Source organism: Takifugu rubripes, chromosome 21, assembly GCF_901000725.2.
Source record: "Takifugu rubripes chromosome 21, fTakRub1.2, whole genome shotgun sequence".
Classification (NCBI taxonomy): domain Eukaryota; kingdom Metazoa; phylum Chordata; class Actinopteri; order Tetraodontiformes; family Tetraodontidae; genus Takifugu; species Takifugu rubripes.
Window position 1 is genome coordinate 1,555,176 of NC_042305.1, and position 27,500 is coordinate 1,582,675.

At 44.5% G+C, this 27,500-nt stretch overlaps 3 protein-coding genes, 7 non-coding genes and 1 pseudogene across 12 annotated transcripts; 10 read left to right on the top strand and 1 right to left on the bottom strand.

Annotated features, from left to right (window-relative positions):
- Positions 1–1,919: 1,919 nt before the first annotated feature.
- On the top strand, positions 1,920–2,038 carry LOC115247742 (5S ribosomal RNA). Its single transcript, XR_003886845.1, has one exon. It is a non-coding gene; the product is annotated as a 5S ribosomal RNA (ribosomal RNA).
- Positions 2,039–3,993: 1,955 nt separating this feature from the next.
- Positions 3,994–4,112, top strand: LOC115247735 (5S ribosomal RNA). Its single transcript, XR_003886838.1, has one exon. It is a non-coding gene; the product is annotated as a 5S ribosomal RNA (ribosomal RNA).
- A 1,953-nt stretch (positions 4,113–6,065) lies between these two features.
- On the top strand, positions 6,066–6,184 carry LOC115247769 (5S ribosomal RNA). The gene has a single exon (XR_003886867.1). It is a non-coding gene; the product is annotated as a 5S ribosomal RNA (ribosomal RNA).
- A 1,956-nt stretch (positions 6,185–8,140) lies between these two features.
- On the top strand, positions 8,141–8,259 carry LOC115247745 (5S ribosomal RNA). Its single transcript, XR_003886848.1, has one exon. It is a non-coding gene; the product is annotated as a 5S ribosomal RNA (ribosomal RNA).
- Positions 8,260–10,207: 1,948 nt separating this feature from the next.
- Positions 10,208–10,326, top strand: LOC115247770 (5S ribosomal RNA). The gene has a single exon (XR_003886868.1). It is a non-coding gene; the product is annotated as a 5S ribosomal RNA (ribosomal RNA).
- A 1,960-nt stretch (positions 10,327–12,286) lies between these two features.
- On the top strand, positions 12,287–12,395 carry LOC115247751 (uncharacterized; annotated as a pseudogene).
- A 1,956-nt stretch (positions 12,396–14,351) lies between these two features.
- On the top strand, positions 14,352–14,470 carry LOC115247737 (5S ribosomal RNA). Its single transcript, XR_003886840.1, has one exon. It is a non-coding gene; the product is annotated as a 5S ribosomal RNA (ribosomal RNA).
- A 1,953-nt stretch (positions 14,471–16,423) lies between these two features.
- LOC115247731 (5S ribosomal RNA) lies at positions 16,424–16,542 on the top strand. The gene has a single exon (XR_003886834.1). It is a non-coding gene; the product is annotated as a 5S ribosomal RNA (ribosomal RNA).
- A 2,248-nt stretch (positions 16,543–18,790) lies between these two features.
- Positions 18,791–20,747, top strand: LOC101071861 (serine protease inhibitor 2.1-like). The gene is made up of 6 exons (XM_029829994.1): positions 18,791–18,921; positions 19,083–19,719; positions 19,818–19,888; positions 19,962–20,155; positions 20,259–20,406; positions 20,489–20,747. Exons 2-6 carry the CDS (start codon positions 19,083–19,085, stop codon positions 20,681–20,683), a joined length of 1,245 nt encoding a protein of 414 aa, XP_029685854.1. The 5' UTR covers positions 18,791–18,921; the 3' UTR covers positions 20,684–20,747.
- A 504-nt stretch (positions 20,748–21,251) lies between these two features.
- LOC115247512 (uncharacterized) lies at positions 21,252–23,411 on the top strand. Its single transcript, XM_029829510.1, has 3 exons — positions 21,252–21,649; positions 22,027–22,845; positions 23,408–23,411. Exons 2-3 carry the CDS (start codon positions 22,037–22,039, stop codon positions 23,409–23,411), a joined length of 813 nt encoding a protein of 270 aa, XP_029685370.1. The 5' UTR covers positions 21,252–21,649; positions 22,027–22,036.
- Positions 23,412–23,590: 179 nt separating this feature from the next.
- Positions 23,591–26,184, bottom strand: fgf17 (fibroblast growth factor 17). Of its 3 annotated transcripts, none has more exons than XM_029830307.1 (5): positions 26,025–26,184; positions 25,906–25,942; positions 25,615–25,759; positions 24,917–25,023; positions 23,591–24,141 (listed from the first exon to the last, which is right to left on the bottom strand). In XM_029830307.1, exons 1-5 carry the CDS (start codon positions 26,054–26,056, stop codon positions 23,851–23,853), a joined length of 612 nt encoding a protein of 203 aa, XP_029686167.1. In that variant the 5' UTR covers positions 26,057–26,184; the 3' UTR covers positions 23,591–23,850. The 3 variants fall into 3 exon arrangements, with proteins under 3 accessions (XP_029686167.1, XP_029686166.1, XP_029686165.1); XM_029830306.1 differs by having other exon boundaries at positions 25,615–25,762; XM_029830305.1 differs by having other exon boundaries at positions 25,615–25,792.
- Between the last annotated feature and the right edge of the window lie 1,316 nt (positions 26,185–27,500).

Here is a 27,500-nt window from a genome sequence, read left to right on the forward strand (position 1 = left end):
CCGCCAGTGTTCCTGATAATTATCCAGCCAGATGTTATTCACTTCTTAAGTACTTCTAACATTGAGATTTAATGTTGCACTATTGTCCATCGTTTTAGATTTAATATTTAACTCCTGTACATAGTTTGGGATTTAATGTTGAACTATGTATATAGTTTGAGATTTAATGTTTTACGAGTGTGTGTGTGTGTGTGTGTGTGGCAAGGATGATCGGCGGTGGAGGAGACAGAGGGAGACGGGAGCTTCTTTACTCCAAAAATTTATTTTTATTTTCCAAAATAAAGTGGTGTCAGAAGATGCCAGGTTGAATCCATACAATAACATACAGACCCTGCACACTTTTACACACCACAACTTTGACTCTTTCCCCAACAATTCTTTTTTCTCCAAAAACAACAACCAACCAACCATCCCACCCCGTCTGGGGTCTACTACAGGGCTTCTATAGCTGTAGCCCTCCTACAGGTGAAACCAATTATCAAAATTATTACGCTAACTAATACATTTACAAACTCAAAATAACAACCGAACAGAAAATATAAAATATGCGTAAAACGCCCAAAACAAATTTCAACCATCAAAACCACCCAGTGCATAGTAAAATACATGTTCAACTTACTCTTATAAAACACCCCCGCTAAAATAGATTGTGCCGTAGCACTCGCGAAACCCCTCCATGTATACAATCATTGAGCAGTCCATCGGTTTCCCCGAACCAGGAAGTATGTCCTGCTGGTGAGCTATTGAAATATTGGTGCTTTTGATAAATGACAAACAAATAAACCTCGATGCTTTTAAACAGCCATAGCGTGAGTGTGATTCTTTGGGCAACGTTAAACAGACGGGAGGTGACGCGGTGAGGCAATATGACGCGCGTTGTTTACTTGGGTGGAATAATTGTAACATAAATGCCGGTTGGCCATGCCGTGCATGTCGGCTACAATGTATTCCAATAAGAAGCTATGGTAAAAAGTGGGTGTGTGAAATGCTTCAACCGAGTAAACCAAGACAGAACGGAATGGAAATGAAATGCAAACGTGTCGGCGTAAGTGGCACGGCTCACTCCGTGCGTGTGTGTGTCTGTGTACGTGTGTTTGTGTTTAAATAAAATTGAATTTCCCACTTGGTCCACACTATTGTCAACATTTCTGTCTTCGCAAAAGCCAACTCAAGGCGGCAGAGTCCGGAATTGAAAACAATATCTAAAGAACTCAAGTATCATCCTAACAACACTAATATTCCATCTGTCTATCCCCAACTGAATTAATCCCCACCTATCTCATCAGATTATTTGTAACAGAATAAGCAGATAACGTAGCATTTCCCTGTTCATATCTGCGACTTGCAATTTAGAATTTGTCAATAAAACTATGCTATGACACAAACTACAGTTTAATAGACTGCTGTGCTCCTAAAAAGAGCAGCATTTGTGGCTCATAAACCTCACAGACACTGCTTTGCTCTTTAAACATTTTATGATCGTGAATTTTTCAATCAAATATCTTCCGTTTGATAATGCCCAAAGCGGGATTCGAACTCTCCCTCTGGGGTCTTCAGGAGGTTTAATCAAGGTTGTATGTTACAGCAAATCTCGACTGGCCCGCACCGGGGCCGGGAATCGATCCCGGGCCATGGCACATTGCGTTTAACTTGATTTCATTTATCGGAGTTGAATCTTGTTTGATTTGTTTGAAGACGTTTCACCTCTCATCCAAGATCCGTTCTAGGCAGATTTGATGATATGACGCTCATAGGCTATATAGCCTTTTCTTTTTGGGGGGAATGGATTGGAGGCTGCTCCAACATTGACGTTGGACTGTGACAAAGCAAAATGGACAACCTCCACCAGAATAAATGTTTCAAGAAAATAAGTTTGAGTTGTATTAACTTCAAAAGGCCATTTTCTTGCGGCTGCTCTCGCTTACGGCCATACCACCCTGAGAACGCCCGATCTCGGCCGATCTCGGAAGCTAAGCAGGGTCGGGCCTGGTTAGTACTTGGATGGGAGACCGCCTGGGAATACCAGGTGCTGTAAGCTTTTTGCACTCCTCCACTGGGTCAGCAGAGGCCGCCAGTGTTCTGATAATTATCCAAGCCAGATGTTATTCACTTCTTAAGTACTTCTAACATTGAGATTTAATGTTGCACTATTGTACATCGTTTTAGATTTAATATTTAACTCCTGTACATAGTTTGGGATTTAATGTTGAACTATGTATATAGTTTGAGATTTAATGTTTTACGAGTGTGTGTGTGTGTGTGTGGCAAGGATGATCGGCGGTGGAGGAGACAGAGGGAGACGGGAGCTTCTTTACTCCAAAAATTTATTTTTATTTTCCAAAAATAAAGTGGTGTCAGAAGATGCCAGGTGAATCCATACAATAACATACAGACCCTGCACACTTTTACACACCACAACTTTGACTCTTTCTCCAACAATTCTTTTTTTCTCCAAAATAACAACCAACCAACTCAACATCCCACCCCGTCTGGGGTCTACTACAGGGCTAATATAGCTGTAGCCCTCCTACAGGTGAAACCAATTATCAAAATTATTACGCTAACTAATACATTTACAAACTCAAAATAACAACCCGAACAGAAAATATGAAATATGCGTAAAACGCCCAAAACAAATTTCAACCATCAAAACCACCCAGTGCATAGTAAAATACATGTTCAACTTACTCTTATAAAACACCCCCGCTAAAATAGATTGTGCCGTAGCACTCGCGAAACCCCTCCATGTATACAACCATTGAGCAGTCCATCGGTTTCCCCGAACCAGGAAGTATGTCCTGCTGGTGAGCTATTGAAATATTGGTGCTTTTGATAAATGACAAACAAATAAACCTCGATGCTTTTAAACAGCCATAGCGTGAGTGTGATTCTTTGGGCAACGTTAAAACAGACGGGAGGTGACGCGGTGAGGCAATATGACGCGCGTTGTTTACTTGGGTGGAAATAATTGTAACATAAATGCCGGTTGGCCATGCCGTGCATGTCGGCTACAATGTATTCCAATAAGAAGCTATGGTAAAAAGTGGTGTGTGTGAAATGCTTCAACCAAGTAAACCAAGACAGAACGGAATGGAAATGAAATGCAAACGTGTCGGCGTAAGTGGCACGGCTCACTCCGTGCGTGTGTGTGTCTGTGTACGTGTGTTTGTGTTTAAATAAAATTGAATTTCCCACCTTGGTCCACACTATTGTCAACATTTCTGTCTTCGCAAAAGCCAACTCAAGGCGGCAGAGTCCGGAATTGAAAACAATATCTAAAGAACTCAAGTATCATACTAACAACACTAATATTCCATCTGTCTATCCCCAACTGAATTAACTCCCCACCTATCTCATCAGATTATTTGTAACAGAATAAGCAGATAACGTAGCATTTCCCTGTTCATATCTGCGACTTGCAATTTAGAATTTGTCAATAAAACTATGCTATGACACAAACTACAGTTTAATAGACTGCTGTGCTCCTAAAAAGAGCAGCATTTGTGGCTCATAAACCTCACAGACACTGCTTTGCTCTTTAAACATTTTTATGATCGTGAATTTTTCAATGAAATATCTTCCGTTTGATAATGCCCAAAGCGGGATTCGAACTCTCCCTCTGGGGTCTTCAGGAGGTTTCAATCAGGTTGTCTGTTACAGCAAATCTCGACTGGCCCGCACCGGCCCGGGATCGATTCCCGGCCATGGCACATTGCGTTTAACTTGATTTCATTTATCGGAGTTGAATCTTGTTTGATTTGTTTGAAGACGTTTCACCTCTCATCCAAGATCCGTTCTAGGCAGATTTGATGATATGACGCTCATAGGCTATATAGCCTTTTCTTTTTGGGGGGAATGGATTGGAAGCTGCTCCAACATTGACGTTTGGACTGTGACAAAGCAAAATGGACAACCTCCACCAGAATAAATGTTTCAAGAAAATAAGTTTGAGTTGTATTAACTTCAAAAGGCCATTTTCTTGCGACTGCTCTCGCTTGCGGCCATACCACCCTGAGAACGCCCGATCTCGTCCGATCTCGGAAGCTAAGCAGGGTCGGGCCTGGTTAGTACTTGGATGGGAGACCGCCTGGGAATACCAGGTGCTGTAAGCTTTTTGCACTCCTCCACTGGGTCAGCAGAGGCCGCCAGTGTTCCTGATAATTATCCAGCCAGATGTTATTCACTTCTTAAGTACTTCTAACATTGAGATTTAATGTTGCACTATTGTACATCGTTTTAGATTTAATATTTAACTCCTGTACATAGTTTGGGATTTAATGTTGAACTATGTATATAGTTTGAGATTTAATGTTTTACGAGTGTGTGTGTGTGTGTGTGTGTGGCAAGGATGATCGGCGGTGGAGGAGACAGAGGGAGACGGGAGCTTCTTTACTCCAAAAATTTATTTTTATTTTCCAAACATAAAGTGGTGTCAGAAGATGCCAGGTTGAATCCATACAATAACATACAGACCCTGCACACTTTTACACACCACAACTTTGACTCTTTCTCCAACAATTCTTTTTTTCTCCAAAATAACAACCAACCACTCAACATCCCACCCCGTCTGGGGTCTACTACAGGGCTAATATAGCTGTAGCCCTCCTACAGGTGAAACCAATTATCAAAATTATTACGCTAACTAATACATTTACAAACTCAAAATAACAACCGAACAGAAAATATAAAATATGCGTAAAACGCCCAAAACAAATTTCAACCATCAAAACCACCCAGTGCATAGTAAAATACATGTTCAACTTACTCTTCTAAAACACCCCCGCTAAAATAGATTGTGCCGTAGCACCTCGCGAAACCCCTCCATGTATACAATCATTGAGCAGTCCATCGGTTTCCCCGAACCAGGAAGTTTGTCCTGCTGGTGAGCTATTGAAATATTGGTGCTTTTGATAAATGACAAACAAATAAACCTCGATGCTTTTAAACAGCCATAGCGTGAGTGTGATTCTTTGGGCAACGTTAAACAGACGGGAGGTGACGCGGTGAGGCAATATGACGCGCGTTGTTTACTTGGGTGGAAATAATTGTAACATAAATGCCGGTTGGCCATGCCGTGCATGTCGGCTACAATGTATTCCAATAAGAAGCTATGGTAAAAAGTGGTGTGTGTGAAATGCTTCAACCGAGTAAACCAAGACAGAACGGAATGGAAATGAAATGCAAACGTGTCGGCGTAAGTGGCACGGCTCACTCCGTGTGTGTGTGTCTGTGTATGTGTGTTTGTGTTTGTGTTTAAATAAAATTGAATTTCCCACTTTGGTCCACACTATTGTCAACATTTCTGTCTTCGCAAAAGCCAACTCAAGGCGGCAGAGTCCGGAATTGAAAACAATATCTAAAGAACTCAAGTATCATACTAACAACACTAATATTCCATCTGTCTATCCCCAACTGAATTAACTCCCCACCTATCTCATCAGAATATTTGTAACAGAATAAGCAGATAACGTAGCATTTCCCTGTTCATATCTGCGACTTGCAATTTAGAATTTGTCAATAAAACTATGCTATGACACAAACTACAGTTTAATAGACTGCTGTGCTCCTAAAAAGAGCAGCATTTGTGGCTCATAAACCTCACAGACACTGCTTTGCTCTTTAAACATTTTTATGATCGTGAATTTTTCAATCAAATATCTTCCGTTTGATAATGCCCAAAGCTGGATTCGAACTCTCCCTCGGGTCTTCAGGAGGTTTCAATCAGGTTGTCTGTTACAGCAAATCTGGCCCGCACCGGCCGGGATCGATTCCCGGCCATGGCACATTGCGTTTAACTTGATTTCATTTATCGGAGTTGAATCTTGTTTGATTTGTTTGAAGACGTTTCACCTCTCATCCAAGATCCGTTCTAGGCAGATTTGATGATATGACGCTCATAGGCTATATAGCCTTTCTTTTTGGGGGGAATGGATTGGAGGCTGCTCCAACATTGACGTTTGGACTGTGACAAAGCAAAATGGACAACCTCCACCAGAATAAATGTTTCAAGAAAATAAGTTTGAGTTGTATTAACTTCAAAAGGCCATTTTCTTGCGGCTGCTCTCGCTTACGGCCATACCACCCTGAGAACGCCCGATCTCGTCCGATCTCGGAAGCTAAGCAGGGTCGGGCCTGGTTAGTACTTGGATGGGAGACCGCCTGGGAATACCAGGTGCTGTAAGCTTTTTGCACTCCTCCACTGGGTCAGCAGAGGCCGCCAGTGTTCCTGATAATTATCCAGCCAGATGTTATTCACTTCTTAAGTACTTCTAACATTGAGATTTAATGTTGCACTATTGTACATCGTTTTAGATTTAATATTTAACTCCTGTACATAGTTTGGGATTTAATGTTGAACTATGTATATAGTTTGAGATTTAATGTTTTACGAGTGTGTGTGTGTGTGTGTGTGGCAAGGATGATCGGCGGTGGAGGAGACAGAGGGAGACGGGAGCTTCTTTACTCCAAAAATTTATTTTTATTTTCCAAAAATAAAGTGGTGTCAGAAGATGCCAGGTTGAATCCATACAATAACATACAGACCCTGCACACTTTTACACACCACAACTTTGACTCTTTCTCCAACAATTCTTTTTTTCTCCAAAATAACAACCAACCAACTCAACATCCCACCCCGTCTGGGGTCTACTACAGGGCTAATATAGCTGTAGCCCTCCTACAGGTGAAACCAATTATCAAAATTATTACGCTAACTAATACATTTACAAACTCAAAATAACAACCGAACAGAAAATATGAAATATGCGTAAAACGCCCAAAACAAATTTCAACCATCAAAACCACCCAGTGCATAGTAAAATACATGTTCAACTTACTCTTATAAAACACCCCCGCTAAAATAGATTGTGCCGTAGCACTCGCGAAACCCCTCCATGTATACAACCATTGAGCAGTCCATCGGTTTCCCCGAACCAGGAAGTATGTCCTGCTGGTGAGCTATTGAAATATTGGTGCTTTTGATAAATGACAAACAAATAAACCTCGATGCTTTTAAACAGCCATAGCGTGAGTGTGATTCTTTGGGCAACGTTAAACAGACGGGAGGTGACGCGGTGAGGCAATATGACGCGCGTTGTTTACTTGGGTGGAAATAATTGTAACATAAATGCCGGTTGGCCATGCCGTGCATGTCGGCTACAATGTATTCCAATAAGAAGCTATGGTAAAAAGTGGTGTGTGTGAAATGCTTCAACCAAGTAAACCAAGACAGAACGGAATGGAAATGAAATGCAAACGTGTCGGCGTAAGTGGCACGGCTCACTCCGTGCGTGTGTGTGTCTGTGTACGTGTGTTTGTGTTTAAATAAAATTGAATTTCCCACCTTGGTCCACACTATTGTCAACATTTCTGTCTTCGCAAAAGCCAACTCAAGGCGGCAGAGTCCGGAATTGAAAACAATATCTAAAGAACTCAAGTATCATACTAACAACACTAATATTCCATCTGTCTATCCCCAACTGAATTAACTCCCCACCTATCTCATCAGATTATTTGTAACAGAATAAGCAGATAACGTAGCATTTCCCTGTTCATATCTGCGACTTGCAATTTAGAATTTGTCAATAAAACTATGCTATGACACAAACTACAGTTTAATAGACTGCTGTGCTCCTAAAAAGAGCAGCATTTGTGGCTCATAAACCTCACAGACACTGCTTTGCTCTTTAAACATTTTTATGATCGTGAATTTTTCAATGAAATATCTTCCGTTTGATAATGCCCAAAGCGGGATTCGAACTCTCCCTCTGGGGTCTTCAGGAGGTTTCAATCAGGTTGTCTGTTACAGCAAATCTCGACTGGCCCGCACCGGCCCGGGATCGATTCCCGGCCATGGCACATTGCGTTTAACTTGATTTCATTTATCGGAGTTGAATCTTGTTTGATTTGTTTGAAGACGTTTCACCTCTCATCCAAGATCCGTTCTAGGCAGATTTGATGATATGACGCTCATAGGCTATATAGCCTTTTCTTTTTGGGGGGAATGGATTGGAAGCTGCTCCAACATTGACGTTTGGACTGTGACAAAGCAAAATGGACAACCTCCACCAGAATAAATGTTTCAAGAAAATAAGTTTGAGTTGTATTAACTTCAAAAGGCCATTTTCTTGCGACTGCTCTCGCTTGCGGCCATACCACCCTGAGAACGCCCGATCTCGTCCGATCTCAGAAGCTAAGCAGGGTCGGGCCTGGTTAGTACTTGGATGGGAGACCGCCTGGGAATACCAGGTGCTGTAAGCTTTTTGCACTCCTCCACTGGGTCAGCAGAGGCCGCCAGTGTTCCTGATAATTATCCAGCCAGATGTTATTCACTTCTTAAGTACTTCTAACATTGAGATTTAATGTTGCACTATTGTACATCGTTTTAGATTTAATATTTAACTCCTGTACATAGTTTGGGATTTAATGTTGAACTATGTATATAGTTTGAGATTTAATGTTTTACGAGTGTGTGTGTGTGTGTGTGTGTGGCAAGGATGATCGGCGGTGGAGGAGACAGAGGGAGACGGGAGCTTCTTTACTCCAAAAATTTATTTTTATTTTCCAAACATAAAGTGGTGTCAGAAGATGCCAGGTTGAATCCATACAATAACATACAGACCCTGCACACTTTTACACACCACAACTTTGACTCTTTCTCCAACAATTCTTTTTTTCTCCAAAATAACAACCAACCAACTCAACATCCCACCCCGTCTGGGGTCTACTACAGGGCTAATATAGCTGTAGCCCTCCTACAGGTGAAACCAATTATCAAAATTATTACGCTAACTAATACATTTACAAACTCAAAATAACAACCGAACAGAAAATATAAAATATGCGTAAAACGCCCAAAACAAATTTCAACCATCAAAACCACCCAGTGCATAGTAAAATACATGTTCAACTTACTCTTCTAAAACACCCCCGCTAAAATAGATTGTGCCGTAGCACTCGCGAAACCCCTCCATGTATACAATCATTGAGCAGTCCATCGGTTTCCCCGAACCAGGAAGTTTGTCCTGCTGGTGAGCTATTGAAATATTGGTGCTTTTGATAAATGACAAACAAATAAACCTCGATGCTTTTAAACAGCCATAGCGTGAGTGTGATTCTTTGGGCAACGTTAAACAGACGGGAGGTGACGCGGTGAGGCAATATGACGCGCGTTGTTTACTTGGGTGGAAATAATTGTAACATAAATGCCGGTTGGCCATGCCGTGCATGTCGGCTACAATGTATTCCAATAAGAAGCTATGGTAAAAAGTGGTGTGTGTGAAATGCTTCAACCGAGTAAACCAAGACAGAACGGAATGGAAATGAAATGCAAACGTGTCGGCGTAAGTGGCACGGCTCACTCCGTGTGTGTGTGTCTGTGTACGTGTGTTTGTGTTTAAATAAAATTGAATTTCCCACTTTGGTCCACACTATTGTCAACATTTCTGTCTTCGCAAAAGCCAACTCAAGGCGGCAGAGTCCGGAATTGAAAACAATATCTAAAGAACTCAAGTATCATACTAACAACACTAATATTCCATCTGTCTATCCCCAACTGAATTAACTCCCCACCTATCTCATCAGATTATTTGTAACAGAATAAGCAGATAACGTAGCATTTCCCTGTTCATATCTGCGACTTGCAATTTAGAATTTGTCAATAAAACTATGCTATGACACAAACTACAGTTTAATAGACTGCTGTGCTCCTAAAAAGAGCAGCATTTGTGGCTCATAAACCTCACAGACACTGCTTTGCTCTTTAAACATTTTTATGATCGTGAATTTTTCAATCAAATATCTTCCGTTTGATAATGCCCAAAGCTGGATTCGAACTCTCCCTCGGGTCTTCAGGAGGTTTCAATCAGGTTGTCTGTTACAGCAAATCTGGCCCGCACCGGCCCGGGATCGATTCCCGGCCATGGCACATTGCGTTTAACTTGATTTCATTTATCGGAGTTGAATCTTGTTTGATTTGTTTGAAGACGTTTCACCTCTCATCCAAGATCCGTTCTAGGCAGATTTGATGATATGACGCTCATAGGCTATATAGCCTTTTCTTTTTGGGGGGAATGGATTGGAGGCTGCTCCAACATTGACGTTTGGACTGTGACAAAGCAAATGGACAACCTCCACCAGAATAAATGTTTCAAGAAAATAAGTTTGAGTTGTATTAACTTCAAAAGGCCATTTTCTTGCGGCTGCTCTCGCTTACGGCCATACCACCCTGAGAACGCCCGATCTCGTCCGATCTCGGAAGCTAAGCAGGGTCGGGCCTGGTTAGTACTTGGATGGGAGACCGCCTGGGAATACCAGGTGCTGTAAGCTTTTTGCACTCCTCCACTGGGTCAGCAGAGGCCGCCAGTGTTCCTGATAATTATCCAGCCAGATGTTATTCACTTCTTAAGTACTTCTAACATTGAGATTTAATGTTGCACTATTGTACATCGTTTTAGATTTAATATTTAACTCCTGTACATAGTTTGGGATTTAATGTTGAACTATGTATATAGTTTGAGATTTAATGTTTTATGAGTGTGTGTGTGTGTGTGTGTGTCGCAAGGATGATCGGCGGTGGAGGAGACAGAGGGAGACGGGAGCTTCTTTACTCCAAAAATTTATTTTTATTTTCCAAAAATAAAGTGGTGTCAGAAGATGCCAGGTTGAATCCATACAATAACATACAGACCCTGCACACTTTTACACACCACAACTTTGACTCTTTCTCCAACAATTCTTTTTTTTTTCCTCCAAAATAACAACCAACCAACTCAACATCCCACCCCGTCTGGGGTCTACTACAGGGCTAATATAGCTGTAGCCCACCTACAGGTGAAACCAATTATCAAAATTATTACGCTAACTAATACATTTACAAACTCAAAATAACAACCGAACAGAAAATATAAAATATGCGTAAAACGCCCAAAACAAATTTCAACCATCAAAACCACCCAGTGCATAGTAAAATACATGTTCAACTTACTCTTCTAAAACACCCCCGCTAAAATAGATTGTGCCGTAGCACCTCGCGAAACCCCTCCATGTATACAACCATTGAGCAGTCCATCGGTTTCCCCGAACCAGGAAGTATGTCCTGCTGGTGAGCTATTGAAATATTGGTGCTTTTGATAAATGACAAACAAATAAACCTTGATGCTTTTAAACAGCCATAGCGTGAGTGTGATTCTTTGGGCAACGTTAAACAGACGGGAGGTGACGCGGTGAGGCAATATGACGCGCGTTGTTTACTTGGGTGGAAATAATTGTAACATAAATGCCGGTTGGCCATGCCGTGCATGTCGGCTACAATGTATTCCAATAAGAAGCTATGGTAAAAAGTGGTGTGTGTGAAATGCTTCAACCGAGTAAACCAAGACAGAACGGAATGGAAATGAAATGCAAACGTGTCGGCGTAAGTGGCACGGCTCACTCCGTGCGTGTGTGTGTGTCTGTGTACGTGTGTTTGTGTTTAAATAAAATTGAATTTCCCACCTTGGTCCACACTATTGTCAACATTTCTGTCTTCGCAAAAGCCAACTCAAGGCGGCAGAGTCCGGAATTGAAAACAATATCTAAAGAACTCAAGTATCATACTAACAACACTAATATTCCATCTGTCTATCCCCAACTGAATTAACTCCCCACCTATCTCATCAGATTATTTGTAACAGAATAAGCAGATAACGTAGCATTTCCCTGTTCATATCTGCGACTTGCAATTTAGAATTTGTCAATAAAACTATGCTATGACACAAACTACAGTTTAATAGACTGCTGTGCTCCTAAAAAGAGCAGCATTTGTGGCTCATAAACCTCACAGACACTGCTTTGCTCTTTAAACATTTTTATGATCGCGAATTTTTCAATCAAATATCTTCCGTTTGATAATGCCCAAAGCTGGATTCGAACTCTCCCTCTGGGGTCTTCAGGAGGTTTCAATCAGGTTGTCTGTTACAGCAAATCTGGCCCGCACCGGCCCGGGATCGATTCCCGGCCATGGCACATTGCGTTTAACTTGATTTCATTTATCGGAGTTGAATCTTGTTTGATTTGTTTGAAGACGTTTCACCTCTCATCCAAGAGCCGTTCTAGGCAGATTTGATGATATGACGCTCATAGGCTATATAGCCTTTTCTTTTTGGGGGGAATGGATTGGAGGCTGCTCCAACATTGACGTTTGGACTGTGACAAAGCAAAATGGACAACCTCCACCAGAATAAATGTTTCAAGAAAATAAGTTTGAGTTGTATTAACTTCAAAAGGCCATTTTCTTGCGGCTGCTCTCGCTTACGGCCATACCACCCTGAGAACGCCCGATCTCGGAAGCTAAGCAGGGTCGGGCCTGGTTAGTACTTGGATGGGAGACCGCCTGGGAATACCAGGTGCTGTTAGCTTTTTGCACTCCTCCACTGGGTCAGCAGAGGCCGCCAGTGTTCCTGATAATTATCCAGCCAGATGTTATTCACTTCTTAAGTACTTCTAACATTGAGATTTAATGTTGCACTATTGTACATCGTTTTAGATTTAATATTTAACTCCTGTACATAGTTTGGGATTTAATGTTGAACTATGTATATAGTTTGAGATTTAATGTTTTATGAGTGTGTGTGTGTGTGTGTGTCGCAAGGATGATCGGCGGTGGAGGAGACAGAGGGAGACGGGAGCTTCTTTACTCCAAAAATTTATTTTTATTTTCCAAACATAAAGTGGTGTCAGAAGATGCCAGGTTGAATCCATACAATAACATACAGACCCTGCACACTTTTACACACCACAACTTTGACTCTTTCTCCAACAATTCTTTTTTTCTCCAAAATAACAACCAACCAACTCAACATCCCACCCCGTCTGGGGTCTACTACAGGGCTAATATAGCTGTAGCCCTCCTACAGGTGAAACCAATTATCAAAATTATTACGCTAACTAATACATTTACAAACTCAAAATAACAACCGAACAGAAAATATAAAATATGCGTAAAACGCCCAAAACAAATTTCAACCATCAAAACCACCCAGTGCATAGTAAAATACATGTTCAACTTACTCTTATAAAACACCCCCGCTAAAATAGATTGTGCCGTAGCACTCGCGAAACCCCTCCATGTATACAATCATTGAGCAGTCCATTGGTTTCCCCGAACCAGGAAGTATGTCCTGCTGGTGAGCTATTGAAATATTGGTGCTTTTGATAAATGACAAACAAATAAACCTAGATGCTTTTAAACAGCCATAGCGTGAGTGTGATTCTTTGGGCAACGTTAAACAGACGGGAGGTGACACGGTGAGGCAATATGACGCGCGTTGTTTACTTGGGTGGAAATAATTGTAACATAAATGCCGGTTGGCCATGCCGTGCATGTCGGCTACAATGTATTCCAATAAGAAGCTATGGTAAAAAGTGGTGTGTGTGAAATGCTTCAACCGAGTAAACCAAGACAGAACGGAATGGAAATGAAATGCAAACGTGTCGGCGTAAGTGGCACGGCTCACTCCGTGCGTGTGTGTGTCTGTGTACGTGTGTTTGTGTTTAAATAAAATTGAATTTCCCACCTTGGTCCACACTATTGTCAACATTTCTGTCTTCGCAAAAGCCAACTCAAGGCGGCAGAGTCCGGAATTGAAAACAATATCTAAAGAACTCAAGTATCATACTAACAACACTAATATTCCATCTGTCTATCCCCAACTGAATTAACTCCCCACCTATCTCATCAGATTATTTGTAACAGAATAAGCAGATAACGTAGCATTTCCCTGTTCATATCTGCGACTTGCAATTTAGAATTTGTCAATAAAACTATGCTATGACACAAACTACAGTTTAATAGACTGCTGTGCTCCTAAAAAGAGCAGCATTTGTGGCTCATAAACCTCACAGACACTGCTTTGCTCTTTAAACATGTTTATGATCGTGAATTTTTCAATGAAATATCTTCCGTTTGATAATGCCCAAAGCGGGATTCGAACTCTCCCTCTGGGGTCTTCAGGAGGTTTCAATCAGGTTGTCTGTTACAGCAAATCTCGACTGGCCCGCACCGGCCCGGGATCGATTCCCGGCCATGGCACATTGCGTTTAACTTGATTTCATTTATCGGAGTTGAATCTTGTTTGATTTGTTTGAAGACGTTTCACCTCTCATCCAAGAGCCGTTCTAGGCAGATTTGATGATATGACGCTCATAGGCTATATAGCCTTTTCTTTTTGGGGGGAATGGATTGGAGGCTGCTCCAACATTGACGTTTGGACTGTGACAAAGCAAAATGGACAACCTCCACCAGAATAAATGTTTCAAGAAAATAAGTTTGAGTTGTATTAACTTCAAAAGGCCATTTTCTTGCGGCTGCTCTCGCTTACGGCCATACCACCCTGAGAACGCCCGATCTCGTCCGATCTCGGAAGCTAAGCAGGGTCGGGCCTGGTTAGTACTTGGATGGGAGACCGCCTGGGAATACCAGGTGCTGTTAGCTTTTTGCACTCCTCCACTGGGTCAGCAGAGGCCGCCAGTGTTCCTGATAATTATCCAGCCAGATGTTATTCACTTCTTAAGTACTTCTAACATTGAGATTTAATGTTGCACTATTGTACATCGTTTTAGATTTAATATTTAACTCCTGTACATAGTTTGGGATTTAATGTTGAACTATGTATATAGTTTGAGATTTAATGTTTTATGAGTGTGTGTGTGTGTGTGTCGCAAGGATGATCGGCGGTGGAGGAGACAGAGGGAGACGGGAGCTTCTTTACTCCAAAAATTTATTTTTATTTTCCAAACATAAAGTGGTGTCAGAAGATGCCAGGTTGAATCCATACAATAACATACAGACCCTACACACTTTTACACACCACAACTTTGACTCTTTCTCCAACAATTCTTTTTTTCTCCAAAATAACAACCAACCAACTCAACATCCCACCCCGTCTGGGGTCTACTACAGGGCTAATATAGCTGTAGCCCTCCTACAGGTGAAACCAATTATCAAAATTATTACGCTAACTAATACATTTACAAACTCAAAATAACAACCGAACAGAAAATATAAAATATGCGTAAAACGCCCAAAACAAATTTCAACCATCAAAACCACCCAGTGCATAGTAAAATACATGTTCAACTTACTCTTATAAAACACCCCCGCTAAAATAGATTGTGCCGTAGCACTCGCGAACCCCTCCATGTATACAATCATTGAGCAGTCCATCGGTTTCCCCGAACCAGGAAGTATGTCCTGCTGGTGAGCTATTGAAATATTGGTGCTTTTGATAAATGACAAACAAATAAACCTTGATGCTTTTAAACAGCCATAGTGTGAGTGTGATTCTTTGGGCAACGTTAAACAGACGGGAGGTGACACGGTGAGGCAATATGACGCGCGTTGTTTACTTGGGTGGAAATAATTGTAACATAAATGCCGGTTGGCCATGCCGTGCATGTCGGCTACAATGTATTCCAATAAGAAGCTATGGTAAAAAGTGGTGTGTGTGAAATGCTTCAACCGAGTAAACCAAGACAGAACGGAATGGAAATGAAATGCAAACGTGTCGGCGTAAGTGGCACGGCTCACTCCGTGCGTGTGTGTGTCTGTGTACGTGTGTTTGTGTTTAAATAAAATTGAATTTCCCACCTTGGTCCACACTATTGTCAACATTTCTGTCTTCGCAAAAGCCAACTCAAGGCGGCAGAGTCCGGAATTGAAAACAATATCTAAAGAACTCAAGTATCATCCTAACAACACTAATATTCCATCTGTCTATCCCCAACTGAATTAACTCCCCACCTATCTCATCAGATTATTTGTAACAGAATAAGCAGATAACGTAGCATTTCCCTGTTCATATCTGCGACTTGCAATTTAGAATTTGTCAATAAAACTATGCTATGACACAAACTACAGTTTAATAGACTGCTGTGCTCCTAAAGAGAGCAGCATTTGTGGCTCATAAACCTCACAGACACTGCTTTGCTCTTTAAACATTTTTATGATCGTGAATTTTTCAATGAAATATCTTCCGTTTGATAATGCCCAAAGCGGGATTCGAACTCTCCCTCTGGGGTCTTCAGGAGGTTTCAATCAGGTTGTCTGTTACAGCAAATCTCGACAGGCCCGCACCGGCCCGGGATCGATTCCCGGCCATGGCACATTGCGTTTAACTTGATTTCATTTATCGGAGTTGAATCTTGTTTGATTTGTTTGAAGACGTTTCACCTCTCATCCAAGATCCGTTCTAGGCAGATTTGATGATATGACGCTCATAGGCTATATAGCCTTTTCTTTTGGGGGGGAATGGATTGGAGGCTGCTCCAACATTGACGTTTGGACTGTGACAAAGCAAAATGGACAACCTCCACCAGAATAAGTGTTTCAAGAAAATAAGTTTGAGTTGTATTAACTTCAAAAGGCCATTTTCTTGCGGCTGCTCTCGCTTACGGCCATACCACCCTGAGAACGCCCGATCTCGTCCGATCTCGGAAGCTAAGCAGGGTCGGGCCTGGTTAGTACTTGGGTGGGAGACCGCCTGGGAATACCAGGTGCTGTAAGCTTTTTGCACTCCTCCACTGGGTCAGCAGAGGCCGCCAGTGTTCCTGATAATTATCCAGCCAGATGTTATTCACTTCTTAAGTACTTCTAACATTGAGATTTAATGTTGCACTATTGTACATCGTTTTAGATTTAATATTTTATGAGTGAGTGTGTGTGTGTGTGTGTGTGTTTGTGTGTTTAATATTTAACTCCTGTACATAGTTTGGGATTTAATGTTGCACTGAGATTTAATGTTAACTATTCGGTTCGATTCCCGGCGTATTCCCTGGGAGGTCGTATCGGGCCTTACTGGCCTCTGGGACACGTCGTGACTTTGTCTTTCGACTGGTCTGGGAACGCCTGGGGATCCCCCCGGATGAGCTGGAAGAAGTAGCTGGGGAGAGGGAACTCTGGGTCTCTCTCCTTAGGCTGCTGCCCCCGCGACCCTACCCTGGATAACTGATGATGGATGGATGGATGCCAAAATCACTTCAGCATCCAGGTCTGGGAACAGCAACTCAAAACAGATCAAACTTTATGGCTGTAGGAGCTCCGCCAAGCCTCTGAAACTGAATTGAATGTATATTTAAATAACTTTAAAACATTTTAAATACTACAACTGCTTCCACCTACTATTAACACACTGTTTATTCTTTTCTGTTAAATGGGGAACTTTCAAAAAGGTGTTTATCCACAGTTATAAAGATAAACTTTAATGGGAAGGTGAATGTTGTCTTATCATATTTAAAATATTTAACAAAGTTCATCCATGATTAAACTTATATCTTCAAGGATTATCCACATTAATCCGGATAGATAATAGAAAATATATTAACATCACAATGATTTTTATAATCGAAAAACTAAAGTAAATCAGGCCCTTCCTCTTATTATGGGGTTACTGGAAATGTCTCTTTATTGTATAGGGACAGAGAAAACTTTATTTTGTGGGTGTGTAATTTACCTATTGTATTGATTTGTCCTTAAAGTCTAATGGTGGCCAGCAAGGCCGCTGGGCTCGTTCAGCCCCAGAGGTTTCACACACTGGGCCCCTGGGCCCGGGACCCTTGGGCTCCCCCCTGGGCCCTGGACTTATCTCCATACACTGTATAAATGACTGATGCAAATGCACATCTGTCCGTCCCAGGGAGACGGGCCCCTCAGCTGTGGAGCTCCTTCAGGTTTCTTCTTTTCCTTAAAAGGGGGTCAGGCATCAAATTCAAAAAGAGTGAATAATTATCATTTTAAACATTAAACATCTTGAATCTAAAGCTTCAAAAGCAAAGTGTTTGTCTATGTTCTCTTTCTTATTGGAACTACTCCTTACTAGAAATGATTTGGAAAAAGAAAGACTTTTAAATGACTTTAAACCGACTTTGAGGAGCCTCACAAACATGAAACGGATCAGAACTGGGAGGTCTGGGCTTTGGTGCCTGCTTATATGAAAATCAAATGAAATAAAAATGCAGCCAAACTAAAGTTCAGTGATGAGCTGTTTTATTGATGAGTAACACTGACAAGCTGTAGGTTTGCTGCCTCATCTGTGGTCGGGATGCAGATGTGGACCTCACGGTCATCATCATTCCAGCTGTGAACGGACGCCACGGTAGAGGAGCTCAGATGGAAGGATGAGGACAGACGACACATTAATGGTTTTTATTCTTGGTTTGTGACTGTCCCAGTGAGACCAGTCCACTGTTTGGAAGTAGTTAAATCCAACCTCTACTCTGAGCTTCAGGCAGCAAACACGACAGTGGAAAACGGCTGTGCAAATATATTTTGGAGGACAAAGTTCAACTGCTCTCTGGCGTTTGTGTAATGCAGCCTGGCTTTACCTGGACAATCAATGATGTTCAGCAGCAGCCTCAGCAATGATGAAGGCCCCTGATTACATAACAGGTTGTCCTTCCCTTTTGTGAGGAACTTTCCTTCCTCCTCAGTCTCCTTCCTTCTGAAGAGTGAGCGCAGGCTTCACCTTCATGGTAAATGGTACTGGACTGGAGACGCTGGACACAAATGCAGGATGGGGAGGAGATCCATGCAGGTCAGTCAGGACACATGGGAGCAGTGGAGACCCCCAGAGGAAGAGGACTCTCTGTCTCCCAGGGTCGAGAAACATGTCTTCTACGCTTGAATGTACACCTATAGCAGCACTTTAATATACACCATTTAAAGATAAATATGAATGTAGACCCTTTGGGAAGGTTTTTCCAGCTTCCATCATGTTGTAGGTACTGTTGGAGCACTAATAAACTAATGATTACACAGAAGCAGCACATCAGAGATAAAGAACAAACAAAAGCAAAGTCCAGCACCTTGTAGGGGAGGATATTTTGTAAAAGCCTCGGCTGCCGTTGCACCGTCGGGGCTTTGGGGGCCAAACAGCGAAGCAGGAGAAGGTGAGTGCACAGCATCACGACAGTCGTCATGACGAGGGGGTTATGCTCAGTTCCCTCCCCGCTGTGGTTGGTGTGTGTTGAGGCACAAGTGGTTGCAGAGCAGCAGAACAAACACTAACCAAGATGCTCTTTGCCTTCTGCTTCTGTCTTTCTTCACTAAGATGAACGCCACCCGGTGTGTCTGGATTTTGTCCATAATCATCTGCGTGGCCAGAGGCCATGTGGGGAACGACATTGGTCAAAACCAGAAGGAGCAGGACACCTCAGCTGACAACAGCACTGAGAGCCTTTCACTGGTCACTGCAGCCAACAGAGAGTTTGCCTTCAGGCTGTACAGGAGCTTAGCTGCTAACCCTGACTCACAAGGCAAGAACATCTTCTTCTCCCCAGTCAGTGTGTCTGTCGCCTTGGCCGCTTTGGCGGTTGGAGCGCGTGGAGAAACCCACCGACAGCTTTTCAGAGGTTTGGCTTTCAACAGCACCTGGCTGAGCCAGACGGATGTAGACCAGGCTTTTCAGAGCCTCTTTGAAAAGACGAAGAAGGCGTCCAATGAAGTCACCAGTGAAGGGACGGCTGTATTTATGGACAACCTCTTCAAACCACAGCCTGAGTTCCTGGACACCTTGAAAAAGTCCTACTTTGCAGATGGATTCAATGTTGATTTCACCAAAAGCAGCGAGAGCGCCAACACCATCAACAAGTATGTGGAGGAGAAGACCAGTGGGAAGATTGACAAACTGGTAGAAAGTCTAGATCCCACAACAGTCATGTATCTAATCAGCTATATCTATTTTAAAGGTAAACACCTGGATGTGGTGCGATTTAGGCATGTTTCTTATTCATTTGAAAGTTTTAACTGTCAACCACAAACTGTGATTCCATGACTTGTAAAACAGGAAAATGGGAAACTCCGTTTGATCCAGATCTGACCAAGGAGGACTTATTCATGGTGGATGAAAAGACCAAGGTTTGAAGTCCACAGTCTTCGGCAAAACCTTCAACCGAATCTCATTTACAAACATGAAATTTTGAATTTTCAGGTTCCAGTTCAGATGATGAATATTGAGAAGAGATTTGAAACCTATCGTGACCAGATGTTTAACACATCGGTCCTTCACCTCCCATTTAACAGCTCTCACTCCATGTTGCTGCTGTTGCCGGACGACATGGCAAAACTGGAGAATGCAATTTCTGCCGCTCATGTTACCAAATGGCTGAAATGGATGAAATACAGGTGTGGAAAACGGAGACTCAACGGCTAACTCTTGCTTATTGATGTGGCGGTTGGCTCCTGTCCGTCACCTCATGGTTGTGTCTGTCCCATATCTGTTCCCCAGGAAATACAGTGTTTATATTCCCAAATTCTCCATCAAAACATCATACTCACTGAAGACTGTGTTGACTGAAATGGGGATGGTAGACATGTTTGGTGACAGGGCAGACTTGAGTGGTATTGCAGAGGGGCAACAACTGGCAGTCTCAGAGGTAAAGATGGAAAACAGGAACAGCATCAACAATGAGCACAGATTTCTTTCTGACAATTGATTATGTCTGGTATTTCTTGTAGGTTGTCCATCAAGCTACCCTGGATGTTGATGAGGCTGGAGCCACTGCCGCAGCTGCTACAGGCATCACAATAACACTTCACTCCTATTATTATGTTCCAGTCCTGAAGTTCAATCGTCCCTTCATGGTTATCATCACTGACCACAGCTCAGATAATATCCTCTTCATGGGCAAGATTACCAACCCAAACCTCTGATGCACTAAATGCCTGTTTTGCTCAATAAGAATTGCATCACATATAAAGAGCCTTACAAAAGAAACATTTGCCTTGTAGAGTCTCACTTTATTCCTCCTTAGAATGTTTCTGAATCAGCTCTAAAAATAAAATAGGTCCTGAAGAGCACAATTTTAATCTGGTTTGATACAACAAACACTGGATGATCTCAGCTGAAGATCCTGGAGCTGGCATATGTATTTACCCACGTATAATGCTGCCTGCTAAAGTATAACCACACAGAGAGGCCTGCATACACGTGCAACGCTATTGTGGAACGACGGGGGCGCACAGTCCAGGAAGGCCAGATGAATGTGACGTAATCATCTGTGTGGTTGAGAACGCCTTCAGTTCTCTTGTTAGAATCTTGACCCAGGTGTCGTCCACATATCTGAACCAGTGGCTTGGGCCGGTTCCTGTGAAGGATGTCGGGCTCGGGTTTCAACCTTCTCCCAGTATACTGTAGACTGGCAACTATGGGAGAGACTGGTGAGCCCGTTGCACCACCATGGTTCTGCCTGTAGAGGCCTTCTCTGTACTGGAGGTAGTGGGTGTTCCAACACAGGTTCCAGTAGGGTGCAGATTTGGGCCGGTGTTAAGTGTTCTGTCTGGAAGGTTCTGTCTGGTGGTTGTGGTCTCTGTTGTCCCGGTGGTGCACGTGACGCGTCCAGTGGCTTTGATGTAAAGCACAGCAGCCTTTTGGGTTGTAAGCTTTGATTCAAAGAAAAAAAGTCTTTCTCCTAAAGTGTTGCTGCTACACCTACAGACATTAATCGTTAAAGGTTAAGCTGAAACCTTCACTCCACCAAGACAACTCATCTCTCTCCAACGGCAGATTTTTTTTCCAGAATCAGATCTGCCGCCTCATTCTTTGACCCTCCCACCGAGTATCACCCTCTAAAAGAGACAAGCTTCGTACTGACGCGCACGCTCGTTAAAGGTCCAAAGGTCAGTAACTGGGAGATGATGGTTGGGATCAAGTTGAGCTCTGCTGGCAGCTCTACCAGAGTCTAAATGTTTTCAATATGAATCCAGTTCTGCTAATGTGGTGGCGCTTCTTCGTGTCAGTGCAGACTCGTGCGCGGGGCTCGTGCAGCTTGTGTAGCATGTGCCGGCCCCTCTCAAACTGTAGCCTAACTGGGCCTTGCTCACGCCCTGATGATTGGCGGGGGCGTGAGCCCCTCACCTGTGCTAGTCTGGGCTGGGGAGGGGGCGAGGCAGAACTTTCCTCATTCTCCATGAGGCTGGAGCAGCGAACGGATCTGTTGATGACTGTTTGAGTGTGCGCGGTCATGGCAGTGGCTTTTTTGTTGTTTCTGCTTCAGGCTGCAGAAGATGGGGTGCTGCTGTAGTAAGACTGAGGAGTGGAGAGACAGCGACAGCGACAGCGACAGCGAAAGCATCAGCGGCATCGACAGTGACATCAGCAGTCTGTCAGACATCCTGCACTACAGTGGATGGAGCACGAAGACGGTGGAGCACAGGCAGCACACCACCGCAGGAACCCAGCATGCATGGTTGGATGCAGAGCTTAAAGGAGACAGCAGATGTAAGGAGGAACCTGAGGTTCTTAGGAACCCAACACGTGGTGTCGGGCCCACCCTTGATTCAGATCCCTGTGTGGCGCTGCCCAGACTAAGCACAGGCGGAGAGGAAAACACTCCAGTTGGGTCAAAGCCGTCCAAACCGGTCCAGTCAACTCTTGTTGAGCCGCTGTCCGTTGCCCTCATGGTGACTGAGGCATCAGGTGACCATCAGAGGCCGAAGGTTGATCCAAAACCCCAACGCGATGAAAAGGGCGGCGAGGAGTTACACGTGTTAACGACGGCTCCGCCTCAGGCCTTCAAAACAACGACCCGCAGCGTCGGCTGCATGTGCGACATTGATGCTGATGACCTTGAGCAAGAGCTGAGCCAGTGTGCAACAGCAGGAGCAACAGATGAGTCCATCAACCGTGCTGCAAACCAGGTTATTAACACCTCCTCCTGGACCAGACCCTGGTTCATTCCTAACACCTCCTCCTGGACCAGACCCTGGTTCATTCCTAACACCTCGTCCTGGACCAGACCCTGGTTCATCCCGAACACCTCCTCCTGGACCAGACCCTGGTTCATTCCTAACACCCCCTCCTGGACCAGACCCTGGTTCATTCCTAACACCTCCTCCTGGACCAGACAGTGGTTCATCCCGAACACCTCCTCCTGGACCAGACAGTGGTTCATCCCGAACACCTCCTCCTGGACCAGACCCTGGTTCATTCCTAACACCTCCTCCTGGACCAGACCCTGGTTCATTATAAACACCTCCTCCTGGACCAGACCCTGGTTCATTCCTAACACCTCCTCCTGGACCAGACCCTGGTTCATCCCAAACACCTCCTCCTGGACCAGACCCTGGTTCATCCCAAACACCTCCTCCTGGACCAGACCCTGGTTCATCCCGAACACCTCCTCCTGGACCAGACCCTGGTTCATCCCAAACACCTCCTCCTGGACCAGACCCTGGTTCATTCCAAACACCTCCTCCTGGACCAGACCCTGGTTTATTCCAAACACCTCCTCCTGGACCAGACTCTGGTTTATTCCACACACCTCCTCATGGACCAGACGCTCCACCAAACGTCTCCCAGCATCTCCACGTCCCACCACAGTCACTGTGCACTGTTAGTAACAATGCCTGGACGTCTCCTGCTTCTGTGGCTAACAGCTGATCATCTCTGGCCAATCTATGATCTTCAGAGTTCTCTTTTCCTGGTCATTTAAATAGATAAATCTAAGTGTACATGCACCATATATCCAGCAGGTGGCAGTGTTGGGTTTTATAAAGTAGTTCCAGATTTCCTACCGTGCAGGATACTGCAAATAGAAATGATCTGAATTGTCTTCCAAAGATCACAGCTTATATGGGTAGAGATTTCCCTCTCCTCATCCCTCTCTGTGTCTTACTCACCATCATTGTTCGCCTCTGAAACAAGCCTCCAAAATCAATTTGTCACTTTCCTTTATTCTTTCTTTATTTACACATCACCATTTTACAGGAATATTATTACAATTATTGTGTTAAAGCCATATTTCAATGTACAGCTTTGCATGAAAATATACAAAAATAAAGTTGGATCTGTTGTATATCTGCCTCCCTTTGTCTCGCTGTTAGGAAACGGTGCCTGATTTCCTGTTGCGCTTTGCTCGACTTGTGGCTGAAAAGCGGAAAAACTCAAAGTGTTTGCTCTGGTCCATGTTGGGGAAGGGAGGGGGGCCTGCGTGGAGCCTCTTGATGAAGTGGACCTCTCTTTGGTTCTGCCTTGTCCTGGAGGCTTTGATGGGCCTCCCTTTCCGACTGAAGGCAACGTACCAGCCTTCATACTTGGCATTCTGCAGAGCTGTGTAATTGTTTTCCAGCACTATCTCTGAGAAGATGCACTCCCTGCTCCGACCGTTGGGCTGGAACACAGAAAGGTTCTCCATTAATCCATTAACTGTCCCATCTGGACATTACAGACGGGAGACAGCTAAAGACGTGTTTCTGAGCTACAGCAACTAGTGGAGCAGGTAACTGGGCCCCTTTTGAGAACCCCCAAATGTCCCCGTAGCAGCTGTAACGGTACGTTAGTAGTGACGGTACCACCAGCTCAGCTAAAAGGAGGCTACAGGTTCAAACACAGACATGTTTTGGTTCTGAATTTTGATAGTTGATCCCACTCCAAACACTGGCTGCCAGTGAGGATGGATGCAGGTTCCAGGGATCCACAACGGCTGACGGGAGTGTTTGCCCTAATGGGAAGTCCCATCAACCAGTGGGGTTAATGACCCAGAGCCAGACTCAAGCAGCTTTCTGGTCACCTCTGTAGAAGGTTTCCACTGCACAAATGTGGTGCAGCAGACCAGGATGGTTTTTCAGAGAAGAAGAATAAAAAAAAATCCTGTACGGGGTCAAAGGTCATACCTCTGATGTTGTCACTGACATGAAACAGGTGAACACCATCCCTCCTGAAACGTTCAGGTGAGGGGGATGATGACAAATGTGCTTATCATCAGTGTTTTCTACAGCAAATGTGTGTGTGTGTGTGTGTGTGTGTAACTCATATATGACCAGAGCTGCTAAAGCTTAATCTGACCTTCACCTGCAGCCAGGAGCTGCCTGAATCTTGCTCTGGAGGAACTCAACTGAACTCTCCGCTCTTCCTGCCCCCCATCCAAGAACCCCGGTGTGCCATACCTTTCCGACCAGCTTGCCCCTCCGGTTCATGCAGAGATAGTGTCCACTCTCCGCCCCTCTAATTCGGACCCGGCTGCCGAAGCTGTCCGTCTCCACAAGCAGACGAGCTGCCAGAGAAAAGAGGAGGCTGACTGGAACGTCGTTGACCCACAAACGCGCTGCTGCGGCTGGGAGTTCAATCCCCATTTGCTGAGTTTCAATATTTAAAAAGTTTCCCTGCAGCATGGAAGGACTGTTGCAGGACAGACGGGTGAATAAACATGATGGGATGAGTTTGTCCTGCACTGATGGCGACAGCGGGTGCTAATACAACTTTGTGTATTCAGGCTGCGGGGACAAAGCACTCGTCTAATCAGCAGCTAATTTGCCAGACGATGGCTTTATGGACCCGGGAGAGGCTGAATTAACACAGCAGTGACAACAGGGAGGGTGGGAGGTGGACGTGGGGCCCCAGCTGAGGTGGGCTTTGTGGCTCTGCTGTCAGGGGCCAAGAAACTGTATTCTGCTGCAGACGTCCATTCACAGCAGCTAGAAGATCTCTAGATCTTCACCACTAGGAGACCAAATGAAGATCTCTTCATGTAATGACTCAGATAAAGTGCAACGTCTCAAATGAGCTCTGACTCTCGGTGATTGTAAATAAGTAAATAATGAAGAACCACACAGTGTTGTGGGGTTTGGACGGTGCCAGTTCTCACCGTAAATGTTGCCATCCTCAGCTGTGGCAGTGACCCGCTTCCCCTGGATCTGGACGTGTTTCCCACTGGTGCGGCTGTAGAGCTGGTAGACCCGGACCTGTCTGCGGCTCAGCTGGTCCGACACTTCGCCCTGCGTCCTCACATACTGCTTAAAATTAGGAGACGGGTGATTCTCCCCCTTTTTATGCAAAAGGGAAAAATAAAATACATAATTGCGCTTCTAGTCTGGGACAGAAAACTGCGGCTAACAGTCGCTCACCATCCCAACAGGTTTCACCCGCACCCTCTTACCTGCGCGTGGCACCACAGCACGAAAAAATGGATGGATCTGCAAAACAACGGAATTGGGTTAGAAAGAGCCACCAGGAACTTCTGGAGCGGAGCACGTCTTCGGCGTGTGCGCGGCTCACATGTACACGCAGCGCTGGTTTATTCCCTGCATGATCTCAGGACGCGCTGACCCGATCCAAAGCTCCCACGGTGTCGCAGAAAGGCGCTGCCGACCTGCCCATCCACGCCGGGGGAAGGTTCTGACCGAGGAACCTCCGGCTGCGATCAGAGACCGGGGCCGGAAGATGGAGAGCTGGGGAGCTCCGAGCCGACAAAGACGCCAACGTCCATCATGCACGAACATCTGCACACATTTCTTTATTTACATGACTGGTTGTGGTCGGTGTAGATCTTCTTGGGTCACTTTCAGGTCTGGAAGAGCCCCCGGTCCCAGTGGGGTCAGCGTGCTGGCTGGATGTCCTCAGGTCCCTCCCTGAAGTCCGCCTGGGGTGGGTGGGCGCGTTCACAGGACACTAATGACCGCCTTTGATACCGTCAAAAAGACATCACGCACGCACGCGCGTGCACACAGATTCACATTCTGGCAACTGAAATGTTGCTAAATGTTCCAGTGGAGCAGCAGATGGACATCCATGTCCTCAAGCGTCCCCGGACACTGGCTTTCAGACAGACAGACAGACAGACAGACAGACAGACATTATTTGAAGGAGGGAAGGATGAAGAGGGTTGACAGGGATCATACGGGGAAAAGCCCAGACGTGCACCACACGTGCACCAGAGCACCTCTGTTGGTCCAGATGATTCAGCCGGCCTCTGAGGTCCGACCCAGCACATGTGACTGGAGAACAGGCCCTCTGAGGTGGTCCTGGTGGGCTGAACGGTGTCGGCCTCCGTGGTTGAACGGGATCAAAACCAAAACCTGCTAAAGTGAGTTGGACCCTGGTTCTACTGCAGATGATTGACCTTCTGCTGGAGGAGTGGCACCTCCACCGAGGTGTTGGAGACCCCCCATCTCACGCACACGCGGAGTGATGATGTCATACACTGTACATCCCATCATAAACATCGTTGAGTGTTCCTAGCATACATGTTATGATTCTTTGCTGTTGTGCTCAGAATATTTGGGGCAGATCTGAGTCTCCTGAACCCAGTTTCCCAGCTCAGATCTTCCTCAGGCCCAGTGCAGCTCCAGTAACAAAAGAGGAACTGGGGGTCTCCCAACAGCTCTGACCACATCGTAAAATCTCAAGGCCATAAAGAGCAACTGGCCAGTCTTTCTGACCCCTCAGAAATAGAAGGAAGCTTTCAGAAAGTGGGTGGTCCTGTTGAAGGAAGAACAAGGGATGGAAAACAAGCACCAAACACTTTGTTTCAACAGTCGGCGACTTCTTCAGAACCAGTCAGGACCGTGAGTGTGCTGCATGTGTGCAGCGCTGGTCCAGAGCTGGAGCTGTTCTACTGCAGGGACTCCACGACCCTCGATGGAGGGACGAGCCACCATTTGTAGGCCCATTTGAGCTGCTGGGCCAATTTGACACAGCTGACAGAGGCAATAAATTTGAACTAGTCCCCATCCATAATGAGGGCTCACACAC

Excerpts from the sequence above, each read along its gene's own strand:
- LOC101071861 (XM_029829994.1), top strand. The coding sequence starts at position 19,083 with ATGAACGCCACCCGGTGTGTCTGGATTTTGTCCATAATCATCTGCGTG. Across the intron at positions 19,889-19,961 it reads TGGTGGATGAAAAGACCAAG|GTTCCAGTTCAGATGATGAA; the intron begins GTTTGAAGTCCA and ends TTGAATTTTCAG. Across the intron at positions 20,407-20,488 it reads AACAACTGGCAGTCTCAGAG|GTTGTCCATCAAGCTACCCT; the intron begins GTAAAGATGGAA and ends TATTTCTTGTAG.
- LOC115247512 (XM_029829510.1), top strand. The coding sequence starts at position 22,037 with ATGGGGTGCTGCTGTAGTAAGACTGAGGAGTGGAGAGACAGCGACAGC.
- fgf17 (XM_029830305.1), bottom strand. The coding sequence starts at position 26,056 with ATGCAGGGAATAAACCAGCGCTGCGTGTACAT. Across the intron at positions 25,793-25,905 it reads TGCTGTGGTGCCACGCGCAG|GGGGAGAATCACCCGTCTCC; the intron begins GTAAGAGGGTGC and ends TTGCATAAAAAG. Across the intron at positions 25,024-25,614 it reads TGAGGATGGCAACATTTACG|CTCGTCTGCTTGTGGAGACG; the intron begins GTGAGAACTGGC and ends TTTCTCTGGCAG.